Source organism: Chelonoidis abingdonii, chromosome 1 (assembly GCF_003597395.2).
Source record: "Chelonoidis abingdonii isolate Lonesome George chromosome 1, CheloAbing_2.0, whole genome shotgun sequence".
Lineage (NCBI taxonomy): Eukaryota > Metazoa > Chordata > Testudines > Testudinidae > Chelonoidis > Chelonoidis abingdonii.
This window is the reverse complement of record NC_133769.1, coordinates 115,775,255-115,800,334: the sequence shown is the minus strand read 5'-3', so window position 1 is coordinate 115,800,334 and position 25,080 is coordinate 115,775,255. Positions and strand designations below refer to the sequence as shown.

The window sequence follows — 25,080 nt, the reverse complement described above, 5'->3', positions numbered from 1 at the left end:
AATGCGTGAGTGGCCACCCTAACCCAGACAGACTCATTTCTTTTCCACTCAATGGAAAGTTGTAGGGAATGTGATGGGGAGATGCAAAGGGAGGAGAAAGAGCATAGAGAGATGAGGGCCAGTGTTCTGAGAACGAAAGTGGATGCAGGAAGGAACCAGACAGAGACTCCAGTCTCCAGCCAGCAGGACAGCTGCAAAAGCACCCAAAGCAGGGACCTCCAGACATTCAGAGAATTTTCTATAGTTTTGATTAGACTTTTTCTGCTCTGTGCTGAGTGGCTGTTTGCTCCACCCTGCCCCCCCTTCCCTTTTCTTTCCATTTAGCTGATTCCCCTCTTAACGAAACCCACCCAAATAAACAAGCAATTGTGGCACTAACGTGCCCTTTGCCGCCATCCCATTGTTCACTCAGCCTGTGTGTTCTACCCCTTCCTCCTCCCTGTGTCTGTCTTGTCTATTGACATTGTAAGTTCTTTGGGGCAGGGACCATCTGCTCTGTGTTTGCCCAGTCTAGCATGCTGGGGGCCCATTCGTGGTTGGTCCTTAGGCATTAAGGTAACTAACATTAATAACAACAACACTCCTAAATTCTAACCCCAGCTCTGACAGTGACACCCCTCTGTGACCTTGGGCCACTTAACCTCTCAGCCTCAACCACCCTATGTGTACAAGGGGGATGTAAGTCATAGTGCCTGTACCAATCTCACAGGGGTGCTGTGAGGGTGAAATAGCATCTGCAAAGAGCACCGAGGATGAGCTAAGCATTATTATCATCTCCCTTCTTCATAGCATACTCTACACAGGTGCCCATAAGTATCAATTAGCAACAGCAGCAGCTTGTGCAAATGCTGCCATCTCCTCCCTCTCTGAACCCGGCACCATCAGTTACACTGAGTGTTTCTGGCACTCCTCCTCCACAGAACCAGTCTAAATAATGACAGATAATGGCTCCATTCCCAGACCATCAAGGTCAAGCCGATGAGGTTTGGCCTTGTGCCATGCTTTTGTGGGTGCCGTTCCAGCAGCTATTTTGTCTCTTGGCACCTCTGGGGTGGTGGGAGGAGGCTCAGCACCTGAAAAACAGTGGTGTGGAAGGCAGAGCCAGACACGTGATACCTGTAGGGGGGACAAGCTCTGCAGCCTCACTTGCTAAGAGTGCACTCCATCTGGTATGGTCTCCATCGGGTGCTGGCTATGTGTGCGGTCCTGGCCATACCGCCAGTCCAGCCAGCTGCACCTCCATCTGCTGCAGAGTGAGCCGTACCCCTCTTATGCTCAGGGGGACCATGTGGACACATTCTAGCTGCCTCCTGTGCAGGTGCAATGAGAGGGATAGCGGATACGAGCAACTTCTCCCCAACCCACTGCCCTCATACAGCAATAATTCAGCCCCCAGTTTGGGCAGCATGCTCAAATCCCTGCTGATGGAAACCTTTCCAGCTGGAGATTCCAGATGCAGGGACCTTCCCTCCAGCTCCACCTGCCTATCCCCTCCAGGAAGCCAGCCCTCAGCAGACTTACATTCATTCTCAAAAAGATGGAACTGCAACCCCAACAGGCCAACTGACTTGCAAAATGTGTAGGTCGAGGAGCTTTTCTTCTTGGGGCAAAGCTTGAGGATCTGTCAAAGGAGAAACATCAGCAGCTAAGGACACTGGGAAAGAATGAGGCATGAAAAATGAAAACTACTTCGAGTGCACTCCAGCATCAGAGTGATGAATGGTAACCCATAGGCTCTTTGTTTAGTGATTTCCCTGCCATGCCACTCTGTATGCTGAACTTACAGCAGTCCTTCAGAATGTCTATGTACACAAAGTCTGGATCCCACCATCCTTGCTCCTTAGATGGCCTCTCTTTGACACTCTCCCATTTGCAACTTTGCAAGCAGATCCCTGTGGGCCAGAGCATGCCATTGAAGGCATGGGCTAGCATTGAGGGTATTACAGAGCCACCCACATCCAGAGAGCAGGGGTACAGGGTAAGTGTGCATGCTCACTGCCCCTTAGAAGATGTAGCACGTTCTCCCCTGCTCATCTGGCCATTGTCTTGCATCTCCTCTGTGTCCCCTTTCAGTTGGCTAGTGCCCCGGGGGACACTAGCAGGGACCTGCCCTCAAGCTCCTGTATGGGGAGTACAATGTGGGGTGAGCGTACAAGAAGCCTTCCCCCCTTATGTGCATATGCAAGGGACAGGCACAGCCTGAGCCGATACTGGAAAACCATCTTCCCCCAATCCACCTTTGAATCACTCCCGAAAACTCATTTCTTACCATTAGGCTTCTAGTGCTGCACTTTTCTCCCACCCTGTCTGCTCCCAGTCTTGCTCCTGATTGTTCAGTGTTTGCCTGGTGTTTGCCTAAATTAGACTGCAAGCTCTGGGGTAGGGAATGTGTTTTTAAAGTGCCATGGACATCTGTGTCTCTACGTGAATAATGAATAATCTACACTGAATGTGGCAATGGCTTGGCAATGTCCATCATGAAGGATTTAGACAGCAGGGGAGCTCTGCTTGCCTCGGCACTGACAGATAAAGAACTGAGTTTCACTGAGAGGAATGGAGTTACTATGGAAAGTACTGACCTTGCTTTGTTAGCGTGACACAGAACCACCATGGGACATGGCTTATTGAAGGGCCAGAAATTCCTGTAGGTACTATTGCCCCATTTTACCATGGGGGATGCCATGGCATCTTCTTACAGTGAGAGGCGGGATTCTGTGGCCTCTTCTTATGATGCAAGGTTGGGGGCTGTCATGGCCTAGTGTTGCCAGCAGCCTGTGTCCCTTCCTGCTCTACCATTTTGACAGTGTGTCCCAAAGAATTCAGAAGCTCCTTTGACATAAGAACGGCCATGCTGGGTCAGACCAATGGTCCATCTAGCCCAGTATCCTTTCTCCCAATAGTGGCCAGTGCCAGATACTTCAAGAGGGAATAAACAGAACAGGACAATTATTGAGTGATCCATCCCCTGCTATCCAGTCCCAGCTTCTGGCGATCAGAGGTTTAGGGACACCCAGAGCATGGAGTTGCATCCCTGACCATCATGGCTAATTGCCCTTGATGGGCCTATCATCCATCAATTTATCTAGTTCTTTTTTGAACCCAGTTAAACTTTTGACTTTCACAACATCTCCAGCTCCTCCTTTGGCGCCACTCCTGCCTAACATCCCAGAGCACGCTCACCACCAGCAGGTCATTGAAGAGGAACACTTCCCTCTGGTGAGCAGCCTGCTTCTGCATTTTATTCACATCCGTCACTTCGTAAAGGCGGCTGCAGCAGACCAGCCGGCGATGTGGCACAGACAGAACCTGCAAGGCCCAAGAGAGAAGTTAAGTGGGAAATGTTCTCACTGTTCTCCCAACCCAAATGATTCAGTGTTACCTCTAGCTATTCAAACCTTCATGCAGTGGCACCAGCTCCGCCCACCTGCATCCTTCTGCTCATCATCACTTTCCCTGCAAGAAATGGCCCACACCCTTCGACTCTGAGGAACCCGATGGAGTGGTAGGGCAGGCAGTCACTGGAAGCCCTCATGTTACTGAATCAGATCACCACACGTCTGGCTTACATGGATCATGGGTGGCTGCTTATCCTCTTCAGCATCCTGCCATCACCCCAGCTGCAGGTTTGTAACTTTCTGGTCCTCTCGAGATTATTTCACACAGTTCAGGTCAATGGTGTGTTTTTGGGTTACTCATTAGTCCTGGCCAAGGAAACCACTGGTGTTCTCTTAACCCTGACACTCCTCAGGGAGCTCCTGGGAGAGCTGACTGAGATGACTTTCTATCAGATTTTTCCTTTCCTATGTCCTCACAAAACCTGAAAGAGAGTCTGAAGCACTGCAGTGTATCTTGGAGATGTCAGCAGGCAGGGCCCGTGATAAGACTCTTGGCTAGGGGATGAGTGCACCAGCTAAGACAAATTCTGGCTAAGGGAGCTCCAAAACCATTAAGAAAGAATGAGATTGCAAGGAAGAAGGGAATCCAAGAAAAGGGAACAAATGTTAAAGGACAGAAGGGAGTGGAAGGGGAGAAAGAAGGGACTATGGGAAAGAGTTGAATGGAGAAGGAAGGATGCAACTGCAACAGAAGGCGGGGTAGAGGAGGAGATGAGAGGAGATTACAGAAGCGAGGGAAGTAGAGGTGAGAAGAATAGAGCAGAGGTTAAGAACTTACTGTTTTCATCCCTACTATGGATTTCTCCACCTTGGTGACATAGGTCACATGATCCTCATTGGATTTGAGCTCTTTCTGTTGGATCCTCTCATAGATCCCCACTACTAGCTCCCGGGGAATGTCAGCGCCGTCGTCCACCCCTGCAAAGCACAGATAATGTAGAGTAGGCTAGGCAGAGAGCAAGGAAAGAGCCGAAAGTCCTCAGCATGTACCAATTGCCTCCTTTACACAGTGTGTCTAGGCAGTGTGGGGAGATGAGGAGGAAGCAATAATCTCTTGGTATAGTATACTGCCTTCTCTGCTGATATAATGATATAATCTGGAGAATGCAAAGGATTCCATTATTCCACCTCTTTGCATGCTGGCTTCTTTCCACGTGTTCCCTGCCATTTTATAGTCACACTTTCATATTTATAGAGCTTGGGCCACTCAGCAATAAAACCTGCATTGATTTCATATAACCATTGACTTTAGAGATGGAAGAGACCTATTAGGAGATCCAGCCCATTCCCCTGCCAATGCAGGATCATGGCTCAATTGTATCTTTACTAGTTGCTTGGTCTGGTCTAGTTGTAAGTGTCCCCAGCAGCAGGGCTTCAACTACTTCCATTCAAGATTAAGAGATGATGTGTATGTGGATCGTGGTTAGATGACAACTAAAGTGAGACCCAAGATAAGGGAAGGCAGGTGTGGATAGCAAGGAGAGGGCTGAGGATAGACAGTTAGAGGGAATAGCATGCAATTAAGAGAGGGGAGATTTAGGCTATCCGGAAATCTTGTCCAAATATTTGAAGTACCAAGATGGGAAAGGAGGTGTTCCAGGAGATCCAAGAGGATGTAACTAGGATGCAATCAAGCAAAGAAAAATTTCAATATCAGAGAAAACTTCTGAACTGTGATATCTATTAAACTGTCTCTCAAGAAAAGTGGTGGAAACCCCACCCTTTGAGTCTTTTAAAAGTGGGCTGGACATATTGCTGGAGAATATACTGTAGCGGACAATTTTGCACTGATCCACTGGGTGATGGACTAGCTAAGACCTAATAGGTCTTTTCCAACTCAAGCTTCTGCCACTCTGATTCACAGAGAGCAGCAGCCCCGGTTACAGACGCCTCAGTTTGTCTTTGGCTTCAGCCCTAGCGCACAGAATCTGGAGCAGCAGGAGTTATGCTTACCTGTGGCAACACCCTCACCTCTCAGGTTCCGGATGAAGTCCTCTAGCATCATCTTCCTGTCAGGTTTGATGTTGGGGCTGTACATGTCCGTGTTGAGCAGGATGATCGCAAAGGCCAGGATGAAAATGGTGTCCGGGTTATGGAACTGCTGGACCACGTCTGGGTTACACATACAGTACCGCTGGCTGTAGTGGGAGGGATGCTCAGACATACTATGGAGATCCCAGAGTGGAAATCAAAGGCCAGTCTACCCCAGATGTACACGTGGCAGGGCCCAGACTGCTCCCCCTCAACTGGACCTCAGTATGAAGGAGCAAATCACTCCTTTACAACCACACTTGCCTTCATCTCACACAAACTGGGAATATCTGGCTGTTCTCCCAAGGCACAAAGGCAAATTGTGCCATCTAAGCATCAGCTCTACTGCCCCACAGGGAGCTCAGGGTGCAACTGTGTCCCATGGGGCTCCACAGGCTGGTGTACCCTGCTCCCCTAAGCGTGGCTGGTGCAGGGGTGGGGGTGAAGCCCTGGGCCCACCTACTACTTCCCTGTTTCAGGGCATAGTACCCACAGGCATGTGCTGAAAGTGTGGCCCCAGTGCCATTATGGCTGCTCCTTGTGTGTGGGTCGCACACGCAGGGGTGGGGAGGTTCGTTGTGTGCTCTCCCCGCTGCACAGCCCATGTAAGGGACCATCTCACTCTGGCCCCAGGACGCTGTGAAGTCCTAGAAACCTGTAACTGCCTCAGTCCTCCAAGGGATTTCCCGCTCTGCACCATGAATACCACTGAGTTCCTATGAGACAGACATCTCTGTGCCTGCAGGACAGATGGGATTTACCCGTTAGCCTGCCTCAGGAATTACCCTTCCTTCAAAGGGAGGTTTAGCGCTGTCACTCCCTCTCCTTTGTCCTACAGCTGCAGAAGTGTTAACCCCCCTTTTCACCTTGAATGGTCTCTTGCATCACGGATTAAATCCTTGTGCTAAACAATCTGTTCCACCATGTATTTAGCCGTGACACGCTGCATACTTTTCCCAGACCTGAAGAAGAGCTCTATATAACACACTAGCTTGTCTCTCTCACCAATAGAAGCTGGTCCAATAGACGATATTACCTCACCTACCTCCTCTCTCTAGTATCCTGGGACCAGCACAGCTACAACACTGTAAACAACACTCTCACTGCAGTCAATCTGTTACTCTACCTATTTTCTGCCACCCCAATGTCCCAGCTCTTATTTTCCTCAGCGTAAACAGTCGGTGCCTCACAGCCAGCAGGGCCACAGGCACATTGCAGTGACGGCTCTCCTACCTGAAGGCCTCAATTAGCCGTTCCACCTTCTGAGCTTCTCCCTGAACACGGATGTGGGCCTGGAATTTCCGCAAAGCTTCATCCAGCTCCATGCCCGAGAAGTCCATCTCGTCCACCACACAGCTAAGGGGAGAGGAACACAAACTCCTTCAGCGCCAAGCCCACAATAACACTCTCTCTGAAGAGACACAGGGTGGGCTCATTAAGCAACCTACCAAGGCAGACAGTGATGCCAGCAGAACTTCCTACAGATTCTACAGCATGTGAGTAATTCCTATGGATAGCCATGTATTTATTTCTTCATCTATTTCCTGTTGTCTGTCCATTGCTCACACACTGACCCATGCAGTGACCAAATACATTCACTCCCTGCCACTCCTGCTACTACTCATCCCCTCCAATCCATCCACAACCTGTCCACTCATCCATTCCTCTCTTATACACCAGCAATTCATGCCATTGTCTCTGCATGCACATCTATCACCATTCATTTATACACCCATCCCCCTTACCATCCGTACCTTCCTCACACCATTTCCCTCAGGCCCTGAGCTGGAGAAGTTTTCCTTTGGATAATCATTAGCAGGTTCCTGGCAGCAGCCACCTCTGTAGATGTAACATTTAAAAATAGAAAGCTCTTCCAGTGCATTGTTTCCCTGCACTGAGCCCAGTGCTTAATTTGTAATGAAAGAGGTGCTGGGGCGCAAGCAATTTTTTTACTTTCATAACTGACGCAGCAAGCCCCGAGGTGCCGGGGCTATGAACTGCCAAGCCCAGAGGTGCCGGGGCTCAGCTCTTGCACAAATTAAGCACTGACTGAGCCCCTGTGATAACTCTTGTTGCCAGAGTCTAGGATGCTGTGAAAAGAAACACCCCTCTATGCCTACGTCCTTTCTACTTTGGCTCTGAATTGGTGAAAGCTGAGCTCCCCTTCAGGCAAGTGAGACCAACTGCACTTCCCCCTCTTCCTGCTCCTTGCAACTCTGCCATGTTGGGGTTAAAGTCTGCACATCATAATTTGTACGTCTCCTGCTCCCTACTGGCTATTCCTTCACACCCCTTCTTCACACACTTTGAGAAAGGCTGCTTTACACACTTCAGCATGTGACACTTCCTCTCCTTTCTTGCACTCACTTCTTGTTTTGAAGGTTTTCTTCCCAGATGTAACAGCTGCAGACTTGCTCTTTTCTCCATAAAATCAAAGCTGAGACCCTGGAGGGCAGCTGAGAGGCCCTTCTGTGCTGCCACCTTATAGTCTTTTGTCCCCCGCCCAGAGGATCATGCCCAGCACTTTGGGAAATGCACAGCTAGTAGAAATGGCAAAGGAGTGACAAAATCTGGTTTAGCAGTTCCGCTGGGCTTGACACTCAGTTGGTCTGGCAGATTTCCTTAGGTTCCAGCAGCATTTTAAAGGTTCTCTACGGTCTTTATAAGGTACAAACTGTAGCATTTAGGTGCTTGTTCAATGACACTCAACTCTATAGTACTTCTCATGGGACTCCAGCAAGGAGGGTCATTTCTTTCCAAAAGAGGCAGGGATTGTGGAAGCTGAGCTTGGAGTGCCTTGGCCAGTAAGTCAGTAGCCACAAGCTCTGCAAGAGTGACAGAATCTCCTCAGCCTCCAGGATGAAACTGCCTCTCCCCAGAGCTGGCTGCACTAACAGAAGTAAGATGGGGGTGAGGCTCTATGCGAGTGGGTTCCTGCATCCATGTCGAAGACCACACAGCTCTCCCATGTGCCATAACCGAAGAAGGCCCTGCTCATTATTCCATACAAGCACCACTGTGCTTCAGAGATGGCTATGAACATGCAACCAGATGGACTAAGAGGCAGGAAAGCAGAGGGCAGTGTAACTGCCTGAGCACGTCCCCGCCAGATTCCTGACCAGCCAACACTGTGGACAGGGCTGGGTCCAGCTTTTCTGCCGCCCCAAGCAGCAAAAAAATAAAATAAAATAAAATATAATAAAATAAAAGAGCAGCGGCACTTTGGCGGCAGCTCAATCATGCCGCTTCTTCGGCGGTAGTTCGGCAGCAGGTCCTCCCGCTCTTCCTCTTTGACAGCAATTTGGCGGCAGATCAAAGAGGAAGAGAGAGAATGAGGGACCGCTGCCCAATTGCCGCTGAGGACCCGGAAGTGCTGCCCCGATACCAGACAGAGTGCCACCCCTTTGAATTGGCCACCCCAAGAAGCTGCTTCCTACGCTGGTGCCTGGAGCCGGCCCTGACTGTGGAACAAGTGATGAAAGACTGTTCTCAGAGTCCATCCAGCTCTGCAGTGCACACTGGGAGAGGACTTTGGGAGTCTGGTCACTGCTGAGTGCAGACATGCACATTTAAGTTGATAGCTGCATACCTCAAAAATGAGGTTTGGTATTTTGATTCAAGACACCCCCAACAACCTGAGACGTAAGAGAGCACAAAACGCAGGCACCTGGCATCCCCTGGGAGTCAGAATCCAGATGCCTAGCTTTCTCTGGGGATGGGATCTGGGGCCTGGCACCCAGTGGGATCATTTTTCACTGTTCTTACATTCCTAGCTGCTTCTCCTTGGGCCTCATGCCCACAGGTAGTATGCGCAGAGGCATGTCACCCACTGATAGCAAAACATATGTAGAGGCATCATGCCAGTGATGATTGTGCCGCAGGGCATTTAGCAGAGGATTAATCGTGGCAATGGAGACTCAACGGTGAAAGAGTTCTGAGAAGGCAAGAAGCAGCTGTACTGTGTGGGGCTTGCATCAGCTCAACCAAGCACAATGACCTATTTTCAAGCTTTTCCGCTCAGGTGACAATGCAGCGGGAGCTGGGCTGCAACTAAAAGCGTCTGTAATGAACTCACAGCCCAGGCTCAGGCAGGGAGCTGAGGAGAGGCAGCCAGGTGGAAATTCTTAAAACCACAAGACTCAAAGATATTAATAAATAACATTCCTCTCCCCCCAAACAGAAATAGAACTTCAGAGCAAACTGGAAGAGAAGAGCTCAACTCATATGAGGCCGGCTGCACTGCCCATGCCAGCGGCTCCACGCGGGAACATGGCACTGCACGCACAGTTCTCCTTGCACAAGGGAGACTGTGCCATGCATGCTAGCCCTCCCAGGGCTCAAGTGGCTGCAGTGTGCATGCCAACTCACTTGGTAAGAAGACACTACTTCATACACACCAGCCCTCCTGGTATGGGAAGTGCCTGGCACAGCCTGCCAGCTTTTCTACCTCACAGCCCATTTTCCAAATGAGAAGCTGCACTGCGTATACAGTCCTTTTTGCACAGTACAAACTCCCCAGTGCAGACCGCTCTCTTCACACAAGGGGGACTGCAAATACATGCCTGGCTCTTCTTACCTGAGGGGTGCTCTGCCAGGCCTATAGACCTAATGACATGAGAGTGTCTGTGCAGGAGCAGAAGCTGGGCTGTGCATAAGTACCTGTCACACATGATCTGCATTGTGTATATGTCTCCTCCCCATCCCAAAGGTGTACCGCACACCTGGCTCTCCTTGCACTAGGGAGGCAGTGGCATGCACAGCTCCCTCCTGCATAACTCAGATTTTACCCGGGATATTGCACACAGTTGGCAGCACTAGGCAAATGTCTCTCCCCATCCCCCCATTATCAATCTGTAGATAAACTAAATCCACGGTCTCACCTCTGGTGCAGAAGCTTTTGCACAGCCCCTTCTCAAATCCTCTTGTAATGCAAATCTCCCAGGGTCCCTCAACAGGGGACGCTAACTCCTTGGTGAGTGTGGTTGTTTTGGGGGTAGCCAGGAAGTCTCCTGTGCCAATCCAAGGACAGGTTAATGGATGAAATAGCAAACTGGCTTCCTTCACTGAGAGCTGCCTCCTCGTGCTTCTGGCTGTGAATTTCCCTCTCCCAAGAGGAGCTCCTCTCTGCCTCGCTGCCCATTAGAGAAAGGGAAGGCAACATGTGTCTGACAGTGGGGAGAGCAGCACGCCCGCAAGGAGAATGCGTCAGAACAAACCGAGTGCTCGCATTCTAACGGTGACCTGCCCCTATTCACCGCAACGTCTCCCACGTTCCTCCTTTGGAGACAAATGAATCAGGACAGCCGCTCTGACCTTCCCAGGATCCTGTGACCCAGAGCTCGAGCAATCCAGCCCCAGCAGCGCTGCCAGCTTCATTCATGGCACAGGTCAGAAGAACTGACTCATGAATGAACCAGGAACGTATGAAATTCCTGAGACAAAAACAGGGGGGATGGAAGAAAGAGGGCATGAAAGAATGAAAGAAGGCAAGCAAAAAGACAGCATGAAAGGATGACTGTCAGCAAAGGCAAAAGAGAGCACGAGCATGAAAGAATAAATAAAGGAATGAGAACAAAAGCAAGCAAGCATCAAACTAAGAAAGCACAGAAGAAAGAATGGCTGGAGAAAGAGATAAAGGCAAGAATGAGAACGTTGCTCAATACTGTGAAAGCTGACATTTTTTACTGGGTCCCGTCCCACACAGCAATGTGACCTGTCTGATAGTGTGTGTGGAATACGTCATATGCAGACATCTTAAAAACCGCTTTGAAATCAGATCAGTGGTCTAGTGGATACATGAGCTGGAGCTTTAGATCCTCATACTCTGGGCTGGCTCTGTGCAAACCATGAGGGTGGCAGAGAATGCATCACATCTGGCCGTCTACTGAGTCTGCTTGGTTGACTGCAGGAGCAGTGGGAATAGAATCCAGCGGGAGATGTGCTGGCGCTCTTCAGTCTGAGGGTGGGTTCTTGCACTAGAAACTCTTATTGGGTGAACAGAGAATGAAGGAATAGGATGAGATTTTCAAAAGTGCACAAGATGCTGGTAAACTCACCTGTATAGACAAGCCCTTAGGAGCGCAGTTCTATTAACTTTCAAAGGAACTTGTGCTCTTCTGTCATTAGGCACTTTTGAAAATACAACCCATAATGTGTTCAAATATCAGAGTACCTAGTTACCATGCTGATGATTGTAGATTTCATTGAGTGAGATGAAATTAGATGAAAGAGAGAGAGAGAGGGGTAGGTGGGTGGAAGACAGAGTATTATTTAAGGGCTGTAGGGGCTTGGAAGTCCTGATTTGCGGGTAGTAGGGAATAATTTAACAAACTGGCCGAGTCTTGTGCTAGTTAAAGATCTTTACATCCCTAGATATTTAACACGCATTGTGATCTGCACAGAACATTCCTCTTGTCTGCATCCAAATACACTCACTAAGCATGAATTACAGAGGTCACATTTTTAAAGGATGGTGCAAAAATATTTGGGCAATTATTAACTCTGTTAAATGACAAAAGAAACAGACGGCAAGTCACTTGCCCATCTGCCTGAGCGGTGGTCTTTAATAGCCCAAAATATCCTTGGAAGCCAACAGGAGTAAAGATATCAGTAGTTTGTGACCTGGGCCATGCTGCTCAGCACTTGAGTGCAGGAGGGAGGCTGGAGACTTTCACAGCTGTTTTAAAGGCTGTCCTATTATTTATTAATTTGGTTTGGTTAATTTAATCTGGCTGTGATAAGAAGAATGCTTACAGCTCACTTTTCCAACAGAGTGCTTTGTTGCTTTTCATATTAAACTACAGTTAAATTAACGCAGTAAATCTCATAAATAATTGAAATGACTTTGCAACAACGAAGGGCAGGATTCTCAGACTCACGTGTGTAATTTGTACCCCCGTGCTCTCAGTCATGCTCACTGCATGGGTCTATCGCCCACTCAGCTATGCTCTGTCAGGGGGACCCAGTGCTGCCACCCAAGCACTTGTGATAATGTGGCTACTTGAGCAGCTGAGAGGAGGAGGGAGGGCACGAGTGCTGCTGGCAGCACTGTACATCGCAGAAAGAGCATATCTGAGCAGGCTGTAGACATTAAACACACCAATCAATGCACATAGGCTGATACAATAACATACGAGGACACTACTCTGCTGATGGGACAGGAGACACTGGTGCTCTGGTGTTGTGTTAATACACTAAGTGTGGCTAGGGCATGGGACTAAGCCATCGGAGATGGGTTCTGCCATAGATTCAGTGGGCCAATTCTTTGCTAATTCATGCCAGGGTAACTATTAACTTGAAAGGAAATGCTTCCGATTTATGCTGGTAAAAGGGCCATCAGGCCACTGAGTGATCTTGGGCAAGTGTGACGGGGTCACTTGCCCCGAACTGGCCAAGGAGAGGCTAAACACACACTATGGGCAGAGGAAGCCCCGCCCCTCACCCCTGCTGGACATACTCCAACTGGAGCACTAGTATAAAAGGGAGCAACTCAGCTCAGTCAGGGCTGACCACTGAGGAGGGAGGATGCACTTTGCAGGCCCCAGGCTGGGAGCTTCTGAAGCCCCAGACTACAGAAGCCAGAGGTGCCGAGACCCAAACAGATACCTGGGTACTTAAGGATGCCCCAAAGAGGTTAGAGCCGCACAGGCCGAGAAACCCGGAGAGCCTGGAGACGCCCGGAGCATGGTATCAGGGACAGGGAGGAAGTAGCCCAGGGGGACTAGTTGTTGGAGGGGACGTCAGCGTATTGCAGTTGGATCCCCGCTGACTCAGTGGCGAGAACATTTGCCATTGTCAGGGCACTGGGCTGGGATCCGGTGGAGAAGGAAGGGCTCAAGTTACCCTACCCTAGCCACCACTCAGTCTTGGGTGGAAGCCCACTCCCCTGACCAGCCACTAGGCCACACAGCCCTGTGGAGGAGGGAAGCCTTATTTACTCTGGCCATTGGGCCAGATCACCTTGAGGGAGAGAGAAGCCTCAGTGACTGTGGCCACTAGGTCACATGACCCTGTGAAGAAGGGCCACCGTAGAGGCTCTGGCCGTTAGGACTTACTGCCCTGAGGATAAGGGTAGCTGGGTGGACTTAACTATGGGGCCAAAGGGGAACGGGATGCATTTGCCCCACGATAGCAAGTCACAGAACTTCTCTGTCCATCTGTAAAATGGACCCAATGATTCTCCTTCACCTTTGTCAAATGCTTTGAGACCTATGGCTGCAAAGTTCTTTGGAGGTGCCATGTGTGATGAGGATGGTGCTCAGGTACATTAACACACCAGGACACACAAGCACTCACAGCAATACTGACATGCACAGTAATAATGACACGGCATCTCCATCATATTTACACGGGGATACACGGCACAGGCTCTGTTGTAGGAACCTCTCTCACTCATTTGTTTATCCAAGAGACAGATAAGAACATTGTCAGTGGGGGCTGATGCACAACCTAGGGCTAGCAGGAATTATCCACCTACTGCTATCACAACGACCCCTCTCTCTGCACTGAAGATGGGCTTGGATTTAAAGAGGCTCTGTCTGGAGATGCAGCCCACACATTGCCTGACGGGGAAAAAGGCAATTACTTTTAATTGTGGCGCTCAGTATGAAATGATTTGAGAGACCATGCTTCTCAATTACGGCGGGATCAATACACACGCAGCATATGAGACAGAAAGGCAGGATACATGGCGAGGAACCTGTGGCAATAAAATAACCCTGATATAGCATGGCATTTATGGCAGTGATGGGCCTTGACATTTGAACCCAAGTTTGGCTCTTGATTTGACATCTCTTCCTTCCCCACAGTTATGGGGGGGAGGAGGAGAGAATTTGGGTTTCCAGTTCGGCTCTATTCATCACACGTCCTAATTGTGGAATTTGAGTGTCAATATTCGGGAGAATGGGGGAGAGGGCACATTCCAAGTTCAGGCCCATCTATGATTTATAACGATATTTAGTGCAAACCTTCCATCCCAATGGAAAGAAAGCTCTAGCAGAGAGCTATGATACGTGCTGACGCACAGATGGCTAAGGGCCCATGCAGAGCTTCTCCGGAGAGTCAGTGCTGAGTAATCTTGTCTCTCACTGACTTCAGGGACGATCTCACAGGATCAGACCCCGAGAGAGAAGAAAGGCAGGTCGCTTTTGTACTCCTGGAGGTGGCTGCTGCTGAGCAGATACACTGCCTCAAACCCTTCCTGCTCTCACTACCTTGATTTTCAGGAGAGTTTGGTGTGATGTTGCACTCTATACGATTTTATGAAAATATGCTAATAAGTTTAAATATAATGTAACTGGAATATGCTTCATGCAAAAGGTCTCTTGTAAGGTATCATTATAAAGCTTATAATCTACGGAGTGTGGTCATCCTATTTGTATAAAAGTACCACTTTTGTATCTGAAACTAGAAATATAAAATATAACTCTGAGGGCCTATTGTAATTATGCAAAGTGTGGGCCATTTGTGTGGTTTGGAATCTTGACGACTCCCATTAACCATGACAATTGTCTCCAGATGGCTCTGTTTTACCTATGTCTCCCTGTAGACGTGTGTGCTGGAAAGTGGGTAATGAAGTCTTACAGTGACATGTGAACTGGAATCCATCTTTAACCTGGTGCTTTTCCATTGAGAAGGAGAGGTGGGAACCCAGAGAGGGACAAAGGATTCCCACTTTATGCAAAAGATATATAAATGAGTGGAACAGAACAAATGGGGCAGCCATCATGAGGAATCCTTTAGCCACCACCCGAGTTGGAACAAAGGCTGTGCCAGGGGAAAGGACTGTGCCCAGACCAAGAAAGTGTCCAGTCTGTGATAGAAACTTATTGAAACATCTCTCAGGATGCGATTTTATCTGTACTCAGTTGCATTACTGTATTAGGCTTAGATTTGCATGTTTTATTTTATTTCACTTGGTAATTCACTTTGTTCTGTCTGTTACTACTTAGAACCACTTAGATCCTATTTAATAAAATCACTTGTTACTTATTAATTAACCCAGAGTATGTATTAATACCTGGGGGGGGGGGGCAAACAGCTGTGCATATTTCTCTATCAGTGTTATAGAGGGCGAACAATTTATGAGTTTACCCTGGATAAGCTTTAAACAAGGTAAAACGGATTTATTTGTGTTTAGCCCCCATTGGGAGTTGGACATCTGAGTGTTAAAGACAGGAACACTTCTGTAAGTTGCTTTCAGTTAAGCCTACAGCTGTTAGGGGACATGGTTCAGTCCCTGGGTCCCTGCAGCAGGCTAGCGGGTCTGGCTCAAACCAGGCAGTGCACTGAAGTCCTAAGCTGCCAGGACAGGAACGCAGGGACAGAGGTAGTCTTAGCACATCAGGTGGCAGTTTCCAAGAGGGTTCTGTGATCCAACCCATCACATTTGGCTCTGGCTCTGTCCCTGGCAGTGTTGTTTGTCATGGTCCAAGAGCAATGCTGAGCCAGCACACAAGCAGTGGCTGTTCCACTTCTTCTACTGGTGGAGAGGGACCCTCCCCTACATGAGTGACCTGAAGGGGAATAGATCCTTCAGGGCTGGGCAGTAAAGGAAATAAAGGGAGGGAGACCAGCACACAGCCTGGGAGCCACAGAGAAGCCAGTCTTGGAGGAAAGCCTGTCATCTCAGACAGGGGCCAGAAGACCAGGTATGACTCCTCCTGTCCCCACTCACTGTCCCAAAGTCAGGAGGCAGCAGGTGAGTGATGGGCCTGCAGACCATGGTGGGGAGGAGGCCAGGACTGGCTGAAGGCAGGTGCTGGGGAAGCACATATGGGTCTCAAAAAGCCACTAGCAGTCTCCAGCCTGAAGTGCAGGGCTGATGGAAGGGGCTCTGACTTGCAGGACCAGGAGAGAACCAGCGTCAGTGAAGCCTAGCAGAACGACCCACCAAGGGTAGCAGCTGAACAGGAGCAGAAAGGAGCCTGAGACAGGCCGATCAGGCAAGGGAACCCAACAGAAATGGCGCTGGAGGCAGCTGTGTGGCGAGAGACCCTCTGCCCTTGGAAGCGGATGAAATGGCACTGTTGGCCAGCCCTCGGGGATTGCAAAGGTAATAACCCGTTACTTGAGTGTCTTCTAGCCAAGGCTCTCTGAGCACTTCACACACACCCACAGCTTTGGCCCCCATATTTATTATCTCCATTTTACAGATGGACACAGGTCAGTGACAGAGCTGGGAATGGAACCAACTCTCCCGACTCCTCAACCTGTCCCATAACCACAAGCCAGTGCCTCTCTTCCCCTTGTTACCCTGATCACTTTCCTCAGTGCGCCACGAGATCTTTAACACCTGAGGAAGCCGTGGGGCCTGGTCTCCCTCTTGCTCACCCCAGTTTTACATGCCTATAAATCCAGTGACTCTGGTGGTTCTGGCTGCTGACTCATACCAGTGTGATCTCTCAGTCAGGCCGGGGGCTATTACATTAATCTTAGCTGGCTGAAGGAGCTCCGGGGAAAGAGATGCTGAAAGGCCAGAACAGCGGCTACAGCAGCACCAAAGAAAGCAGAGCCGCAGCAGCCCCTCATGATGCAGAAAAGTGTGTGTAGGGGGACAGGACAAGGAGTGGGGAGCATGTTCATCGGTGCGGCTGGCAGGGGTGTAAGGAGGGGCAGGCATGTTCACTCAGAGTCGGGGGGGGCAGGGCACTCTCAGAAGGGGCAGGGGAGGACAGAGACGGAGTGGGGAGCACATGCACTTGCAAAGGGAATTAGGAAAGGGGCAGGGCACACTCACTCAGAAGGGGAGAGCAGTTGCGGGGAGAGGGGAGGGGTCTCCGCACTTACTCCAGGACATCCCTGTTGAACTGTTTCTTGCTGTTGCCCAGGAACTCTCCGATCATCTGGCGGCTGAGGCCCTTGCGCTGGAGCAAGAAATGTGCCACCCCGATGGGTGTGTCCGGGATGAAGCCCCGAGAGATCAGGAACTGGATCCCTTTGTCTGGATTTCTGGAAGAGAAGGACAGGGACGGTGAGCCAGACACTCCCTTCGGGGCACCACGGTCTCTGGAAGGAGTCCCCTTGGGGAGTCCTCTCTCACATTCCTCCCATTAATGTGCATGCTAGTGTGGCCTAGGAGATTCATCCAGCCTGCAGGGGGGAAGCCTCACCTGGGTCCTGCCATGTCACAGGTTAAGGAGGTAAAAATGGTTCTGATTACAAGGACAGAAGCATCCATGGTCCCTGTCCAGCTGGTGTGTCACTCCGTGGAGCAGCCTTGACCACTCAGAGTGGGGCCTCTACAGGGACTGTGAGTGCAATGAGAACCTAGTGGTGAGGACACAGCCTAAATAGGCCATAACCTTCTCCGCAGTCCCAACCCCGGAGCAGCTCTGTGTGTTGTGTCAGTATGTTTGTTCCTCTCTGTCTGCTTATGGAGCTCTCTTAGAGTTGCATGTGTGTGACTCTGCAAGTAGGTGTGGTTCTGCAAGTGTCTGCGCCTGAGTGTGTGTTGTTTGTGTGCGCCTCTGCATGTGTCTTCGTGTGCATGAGTATCTCTGAGATCATGTGTGTTTCTGTGCACAAATATACACGATGCATGTGTAACCCATGTGTGTTTATGTGTGTGCTTATGTGTGTGCTTCTGGGTGCAGGTGTATCTATGTGGCCCTGTATGTGTGTGAGCGTGTATGTGTGAGTGTGCGTGTCTGTGTATGGCACACAGGGGCGTACTGAAGGTTTGCATGAATCTCTTTTGTCCCTATTCCCCTGCCCCTCTGGCAGGCTGTCACTTGGGATGCACTCTAGCAGACAGCACTCTGGCTGTCAGTCAGATGCACAGGGAAATTGGTGAATGCTGAGATGATTTCCAAATTCCTCATGGCTCTCCAATCCACGGCGGTTGGCGCTTCCTCGTGAGGGAGGCAGGAATGTCCCATTTCTGTTGTTAGCCCTGGCGCTGGGGAATTTTGCAAAGGCTTAATGAATGAATTTGCACAAGCAGTTTCTTGGGGGAAACAGCACAGTAGCACATGAGTGCCTGATTTCTCCATGACTTTCACTGCTCAGATCTACCGGGTGATTAGGGATTATGCAAACAACTCATCCGTACCCAGGATGGAACAGCATGCCAGAGAGTGCATCGTCCCCTGTAGGAGAACCCCATGGGGCAGACAATACCATGGAACTACATGAACAGAATGAACTGAAAACTGATGAAGTGATAATCCTAGTGGAAAAATAGCAAGTCATCCCATTCAGTATGCACATGGGAGTTTGGTCAAATCCCCAGTGAAAAACCCAGGCTCACTTAGCCCATTAAGCGCTATTTAACACATCATGTACAAAATGCACTTGCCATGCTACCCCACAAGGCTCGTGTGTCACCTCTGAAGAGTCAGTGTAAAGAACGCTTCCAAACACAAGCATCATGAGGGGCTGTGTTGTGTTGAATTCAAATTCAGCAGTGCAAGGGTTTGGAAAGTGCACCTGCAAATGCACCTCTGGGGCACCTCAGCAGATGCCCAAATGCCAGGGGCTGATCTCAGCTACAGGTTCAAATCCAGAGTAAGTCCACTGAAGCCAGTGGGTTTACTCTGGATTTACCCCAGTGTATCTAAGAGCTGAATGTGGCCTGCAAATGGAACTGTCATACCATGGGGATGGATGTACGGGTTGGGGAAAAGGTGGGAGGATGGTGCAGGAAAAGTAACAAACAGGAAAATGTAAAATAAAGCAGGTCCCACCCCCCATCTCTCTTTAATTTATATTTCATCAGTCGCACACTCCCTTGGCTGCAACTAGAAGATAACATGATGTACACACTCGAAACTCCCATTGACTAAAAAGGAGCTTTCCCCCTGCTTATGCCAGAGACAGAATTTGTTCCTCACAAAATACCAATAGGTGTGATGCACTCTCAAGTAGCACAGTGACTGAATGCCACACTGTACTCTGTGCCAGTTACCTTCATTTATTTTATCCACATTATGTATCTTACATCTCTGCTTACATCACTTCTGAATTTGGCTCCTGGCATTCTCCCCTGTCCCTGAGACGTTAAGGCTGGCCAGTATGTGCTGCAGGATTCTTACAGTCCTACTGGCTTTCCCTCCACCTACACAGCTAGCTGCCCACGCACAAACACAGTTATTAGAGCAACACTGCATCATAAGGAATGCTCCAGCCCAGGAATTCCACCCCCTCACTGTGGAGTGCGGACTGGGTAAAGAGCCACAGCATAAAGGCAATCACTACGTTCCCACGGGCCAGGTCCAATCTCGAGTATCACTTGCTAAAAACTCAGATGGGGACTAAATAGCACAGTGAGATTGTTAATAGACAGTGGAGCCTGTCACTTTTCAGTCAGGCCAGTGGTGACTGTTTGATGGCACTATATGAAATGGGTTTTCTGGGCTCAGACTAGTTTCTAGTGGGCAGCATCCACATCACTGTAAGTACCAATCGAGTAGCCTCTTTGCTGGAAGTCTCAGTAGGAAGGCTAAGGACTGCATGGGCTATATGAACTGAACTGCTTTCTCAGCCCAGAGACAGTCCCCTTTGGGGCTCACTGGTGTGTCTCTGCAGAAGAAGCTTGTCCTACTGCTGTCCTTTCTGCACAAGTGCATAAACTGAAGACTTCACTTTCTCAGACTGACAAGCTGGCACCTTCTCTCTTCCCAACTAAATGTCTTTCCAAAAAAACTGACTCTGACAGGTGACAGGCACGGGACTGTTCACAACCAGGTGGAAGGCATGGCCAGGAGAATGTGGTTCTGAACAATGCGTATTTGACATGACTCCAGTCACACAGAGACCTAAGAGATGTAGTGAGGCGGGTCAGCAAGTGGAAGAAGACCAAAGCAGTCAATAAGCTGCCGATTCATCATGTGTGCATAAGCCAAAGTGACTGCAGGAGTTGCAGGGAAAAAACATTAACACCCCTGCTTTACCATCAGCTCAGTGCTCATGTCAGCTACACACACAATTCGAGCTAGACGAAGACAGATTGGTGCAGGCACAGTTGCCAGGCATGTCTGCGAATATATAAACATTTAGCTTGCAAAAAGCTGAGCACTGAGTCCATCTTCAGTAAAACACCCATTCAGACCCAAACAGGCCTGAGGCCTGTCTCTGTAAAACAACTGAGCAGACCTGAGCCTGTCTCCTACGTAACCAGACCTGTGTGCCACAAACCCACCTCCGGTGTCCTTCCTCTCTGTGTTCCAGTCTTCACACAACTGCCAGCCAGACCTGAGGACACCCCAAGCCTCTTTCTGATAGAACATGTTCCAACTTGTTCATGTTCCATTCCCATCTCAGGCAAAATGTCCACCCACATCTCTGTGTGCCCCTAAATCTGTCTCAGGGTAAAACGTCCATCCAGAACCAGGCCCAAACCTATCTGGTAAACACCCAAAAGATGTGCGTGTGCTCTGAAACCACCTCTATAAGCACCATCCGGCCCCTTTTGTCCTCAAATCACTGACTTCATAATTCACATATCCAATCCATGTGCATCACTCACTCATCTCCTATCCAGCACTGTGTGTACCCCATAAAAAGGCCCATCTTAAAGTGTGTGTGCAAAATTTCCCCCTAGTATGCAGCCTGGGCTCTCCTCAGAAATCATTCTGCTAACGTCACCATCCAGGGATTGGAATGAATACCAAAGTGAAGAGTGATATGATCAGATTGTGAAAGGGCAAAGAACTGTATTTCCCAGTTCACTGCAATCAAGAGAGTCTCATCTACAGGCAATGAGCAAACCCAAAGTTCCTCATAGAGCCTCAGTCGCCTTCCGCAAATCCAAGGTACGTGACCTTCCACATTACCTCTTCTGACTCAAATCTCTAGGCTGCTCTGCCTTTGCTTTCACACCGACAGCTGTTTTCACAGGGCATTGTTCTGAGCTATGTGATAGATTGTGATGACTAAATTGGATCTGTCAGGTGAAAAATTCTCCCCAAAATACTGAAGGAAAACAGCAGCTGAGGCACCCCGCCCCTGACCTAGTTAAGCTCTCGGCACTCTAAACACAAGGCCTGGGTTCAGTTCTCATTCAGAAAAGCCCCAGAGTGAGTAACCAGAGCTTGGGGACAACCCCACCCCAAGAGTGCCCTGTTGTCACTAATGAGCGAGGGCCTGTGTCCTATCCCCAGCTGGACAATCCCCTCATCTGGACAATGGCTGGGGTTCAAGCTTCAGCACTCTGGACAGTAACCATGGGGTTTTGGGTTCACTCCCCAGCTATGGTGGAGTATCAGGACAGCAACCAGAGAACCTAAGTTCACTACTTTCAGGGCAAAGCCCCTGCACTGTAGACTGGGGACCTGAGTTCAGTCCCCAGGAGGTTGCACCCTGGAACATAAATGAGTTACAACTAGGGATGAATCTAGCCCAATACCTTTTATAGCTTCTTATTGTCATCAATGGAGAAAGCCGTGTGAGATGAAAGGATTTAGTCCCATTAGCCACTTACATGTTAAAGAGGTTCAGCCCAATGCGGTAGAGCCGCTTCCTCATGGTGTCTGTTGAAAACGTGGGAGATTTGCAGCTGGCTGGATTCTCACAGTGGTACCGTGGGAGGCTCAGAATCATGGCCTGCAGCGCTTCCTTAGAAGATACCTCAGATGCCGACTTGGCTGACGTGGAGGTACTGCTGCTGCTCAGCTGCTCTGAGTTGTCTGCATTTTCAGACTCAGAGCCCTTGCCCTGCCCAGTCTCATTGCTTGAGTCAAACTGGAGTTTCTGCACCACCATTTGTCCTTGCTCCATCCCGCCTCCCCCCAAACCATTGGTGTTAACGTTCACCTCGGTGAAGGTGTGACTGTTCTGGAGGACCCTGGAGTCCGGCAGCCCTTCCAGGGCAGCCTGGGCCTTTTTGTCTTCCTTTTCCCCATCCCCTGGGCTTTCTTCAATTCTGGCAGCTTGAGAGAGCCCAGTCTGGGCACTGCTGCCAAGACAGTTCGCCATGGACACCGAGGTAGAAGATGAGACTGAGATATTCTTGTTGTCAATCTGGACTGTGACATCCCGGAAGGCCATCATGAGGGTGCTGCTGCTCTTGGGCAAAGTATCTGGCAGCAGTCCCTCCTCCTTCTCTTGCTCCTTCACTTCAGCTTCCAAGTCCTGGTTTGGCTGCATTGAGCTGGCGCTAAAGGTTTCTCTGATCTGGTATGAGCTGCCATCTTGAAGGGAACACATGGTCTTCAGGCTCCATGTACTGAGGGCGTCATCAATAGATTTGGCCAGGGACTGAACCTGCTCCGTGAAAGAGTCCTCCAATTCAGTTAGGGCCCCACTGATGGTGACTGGCAAAGATGGAGACCTCACCAAGGGGATGCCCACAAAGTTGTACCCTTCCATCAGGGCTTTATCAGCAGAGAAACTTTCAGAGTTCTGGACCCGGACTTTTCTTAATGAGATTCGGCGGGGCATGCGGCTCTCCAGCAGGGAGTTCCGGATCTTCTCAAAGTTTTTGCTGAGTTGGTACTGGCGGAAGGCAGTCTGGATGGTGCAGGCTGCCCTGCGAGAGACCAGGTGCCCTCCGTATTTGTGCTCTAGCATTTCGATCTGAAACACATACGCAAACAAGATTTTTAATTGACTTTTGAAAGCGGTCCATGACCCCAATTTATACACTGATTAGTTAGCAGTGACGCACTCCTGCATTGGGTCCATTAATACTTCTACATCCCTCAGCTACCTCAGCAAAGTGCCTCTAGAGAAAGGGGAAATCACCGAGAAGAAGAAAAACACTAAGGAATTTTAACTGTTAAACTAGGGCTCGAATTAAAAAACTATGGACCCAATCCTGTGAACGAGTGTCCTCAACTTCCATGGAAGTCAGTGGACGTTGAGGTTGCTCAGCATGTGACAGAAGTGCTCCACATTTCTTTGGGTCACACCCCTATATAAGCTTCACTCTTTTGCCCAGTGCACTTTGTGTTTTTTAGGTACCAACCAACCAAACAAAAACAACTCAGGGAGAAAAAGAAAACTGGTCTGAAAGATGAGAAACTTTCATTTTAAAGGGTAAAAAAAGTTATTAAGAATAAATGCCAGCAGACTCTAGACTATGCAATACCTCCTGAGCTGCTAATATCTCTCTTTCTCTCTCTCACACACACACACAGCTAGGACGGACACACACACACACACACAGAGCGAGAGCTAGGAGACATAGGACACAAGCACACACACATACAGAGCTAGGAGACATGACAACTTTAGTCAGAGCAAATTAGCCATGAGGCCTACCCTGGGCACTTCATTATGGTTGTTTCTGTGCCACAGTCTGGCCAGTTGCTCACATGAACCCACAAGCTGTTTCCTTTTCTCAGTCCTTCATTTTTGCTCTGCAAGTGAAGCCCAAGACATGTGCCAGAGGAGGATGCTGTCTGTCTGCTTCATACATCACCCCAGCCTCAGTCCTGGTGAGTGATCGGTAGAGGACAATGGGGGGCGGAGGGGATGAAGATGAGGGATGATGATGCTGAGGGAAGCAGAAAGGACAAACCCTAATTATCCCCATTGAGATGTGACTAAACTGCTGAGCCTGACAGGCCCCTCCCATGTCTGATAAAGGACTTTATTCTGCACAGCGCATGTACAGAGTGGGGAGGTGAGAGAGAGTGAGAATGTCAGGTAGAAATGAGGCACAGGACAGGAAGCATAGGCAGGCTCAATCCTGCATTAACAAATGAACTGTTGCATGACCACCAAGTTATTTCTGCTTATTGACAGGATCAAGGGCAAAAAGGGGAGCACATGGTTAATTGCCTTATCTACAGAGGACAGGCCCATTCTCAGACACACGGTGCCCGCCTGCATTGCATGCCTTTCTGGTCCCACGGTTTCAAGAGTGGGTGTGCAAAGACCTTGAGGTTTATTACATGCTCACTGTGGACAGGACCAGATTCAAGCATAGGCAGACTACGGTGGTTTCTAGGGTCCCAGCTCCTGGAGTCACATGATTGCATCAGAATCTCAGCTTTCTTTTCTTTTCGGTAGGTTTCTGGACCTCAGAGCTGCAAAGCTAACCTTCAGAAAGTGAACTGAATAGCTGCCTGCGTCTGCAGAGAGCCTGGAACAATAGCTTTAAGAATTGTCCCATGCGTCTCAGTAACCTATTAACTACAAGATCTGCCGCTGTGGGAGTGAGAGGGGCTTTTGCAGATGCCACTTCAAGAGATGACTGTGTGTGGCAGGTGAAGAATGCTACGGGCCCAGTCCTCCACTCCTACAGATACACCCCAGCTGCTGGTTTAAGTACTAAGGTACCGACTACTGTCACCGTTCACATCTTTAGGGGGGAGAAAGCATGTGGTCCCTACTGGACTCCAGGGTAGGGCCCTGCTGCTGCTCCTGGACAGGAGAAGGGAGCCCGTGCCACTCCAAATGGGAGGTGGGGCCACAGTGCAGGGGCAGAGCCTGTATTGTAATGTGCCTGGGGCCCTGGATTGTCTTACGCAGCCCGTAATGCAGAGAACGACACCTAGTGCCCACCCACAGCACCAGATTCTTCATTGCCTTGGACAATCATTTATACCAGTGCAATGTGGGTGCCAAATCCTGCCAGATCAGAATGGGAACCATTTGCACTTGCTTAGTACGGGTATAAATAATGGCCCCAGTTGAAGTGCAGTGGCAGATCTAGCCCTGAGCCCTTGCTCAGACTTGTCCCGGAACACACCAGCTTTGCACATCCTGC

General features: G+C 49.5%; 1 protein-coding gene across 1 annotated transcript in view; it reads right to left on the bottom strand.

The window, feature by feature from the left end:
* Positions 1–25,080, bottom strand: part of IQSEC3 (IQ motif and Sec7 domain ArfGEF 3) — a 128,057-nt gene that overhangs the window by 5,351 nt on the left and 97,626 nt on the right. The window contains 7 exon segments of the mRNA XM_032764080.1: positions 1,522–1,621; positions 3,181–3,306; positions 4,174–4,313; positions 5,367–5,533; positions 6,660–6,782; positions 17,214–17,375; positions 21,847–22,940. Coding sequence (XP_032619971.1) covers positions 1,522–1,621; positions 3,181–3,306; positions 4,174–4,313; positions 5,367–5,533; positions 6,660–6,782; positions 17,214–17,375; positions 21,847–22,940 — 1,912 coding nt within the window.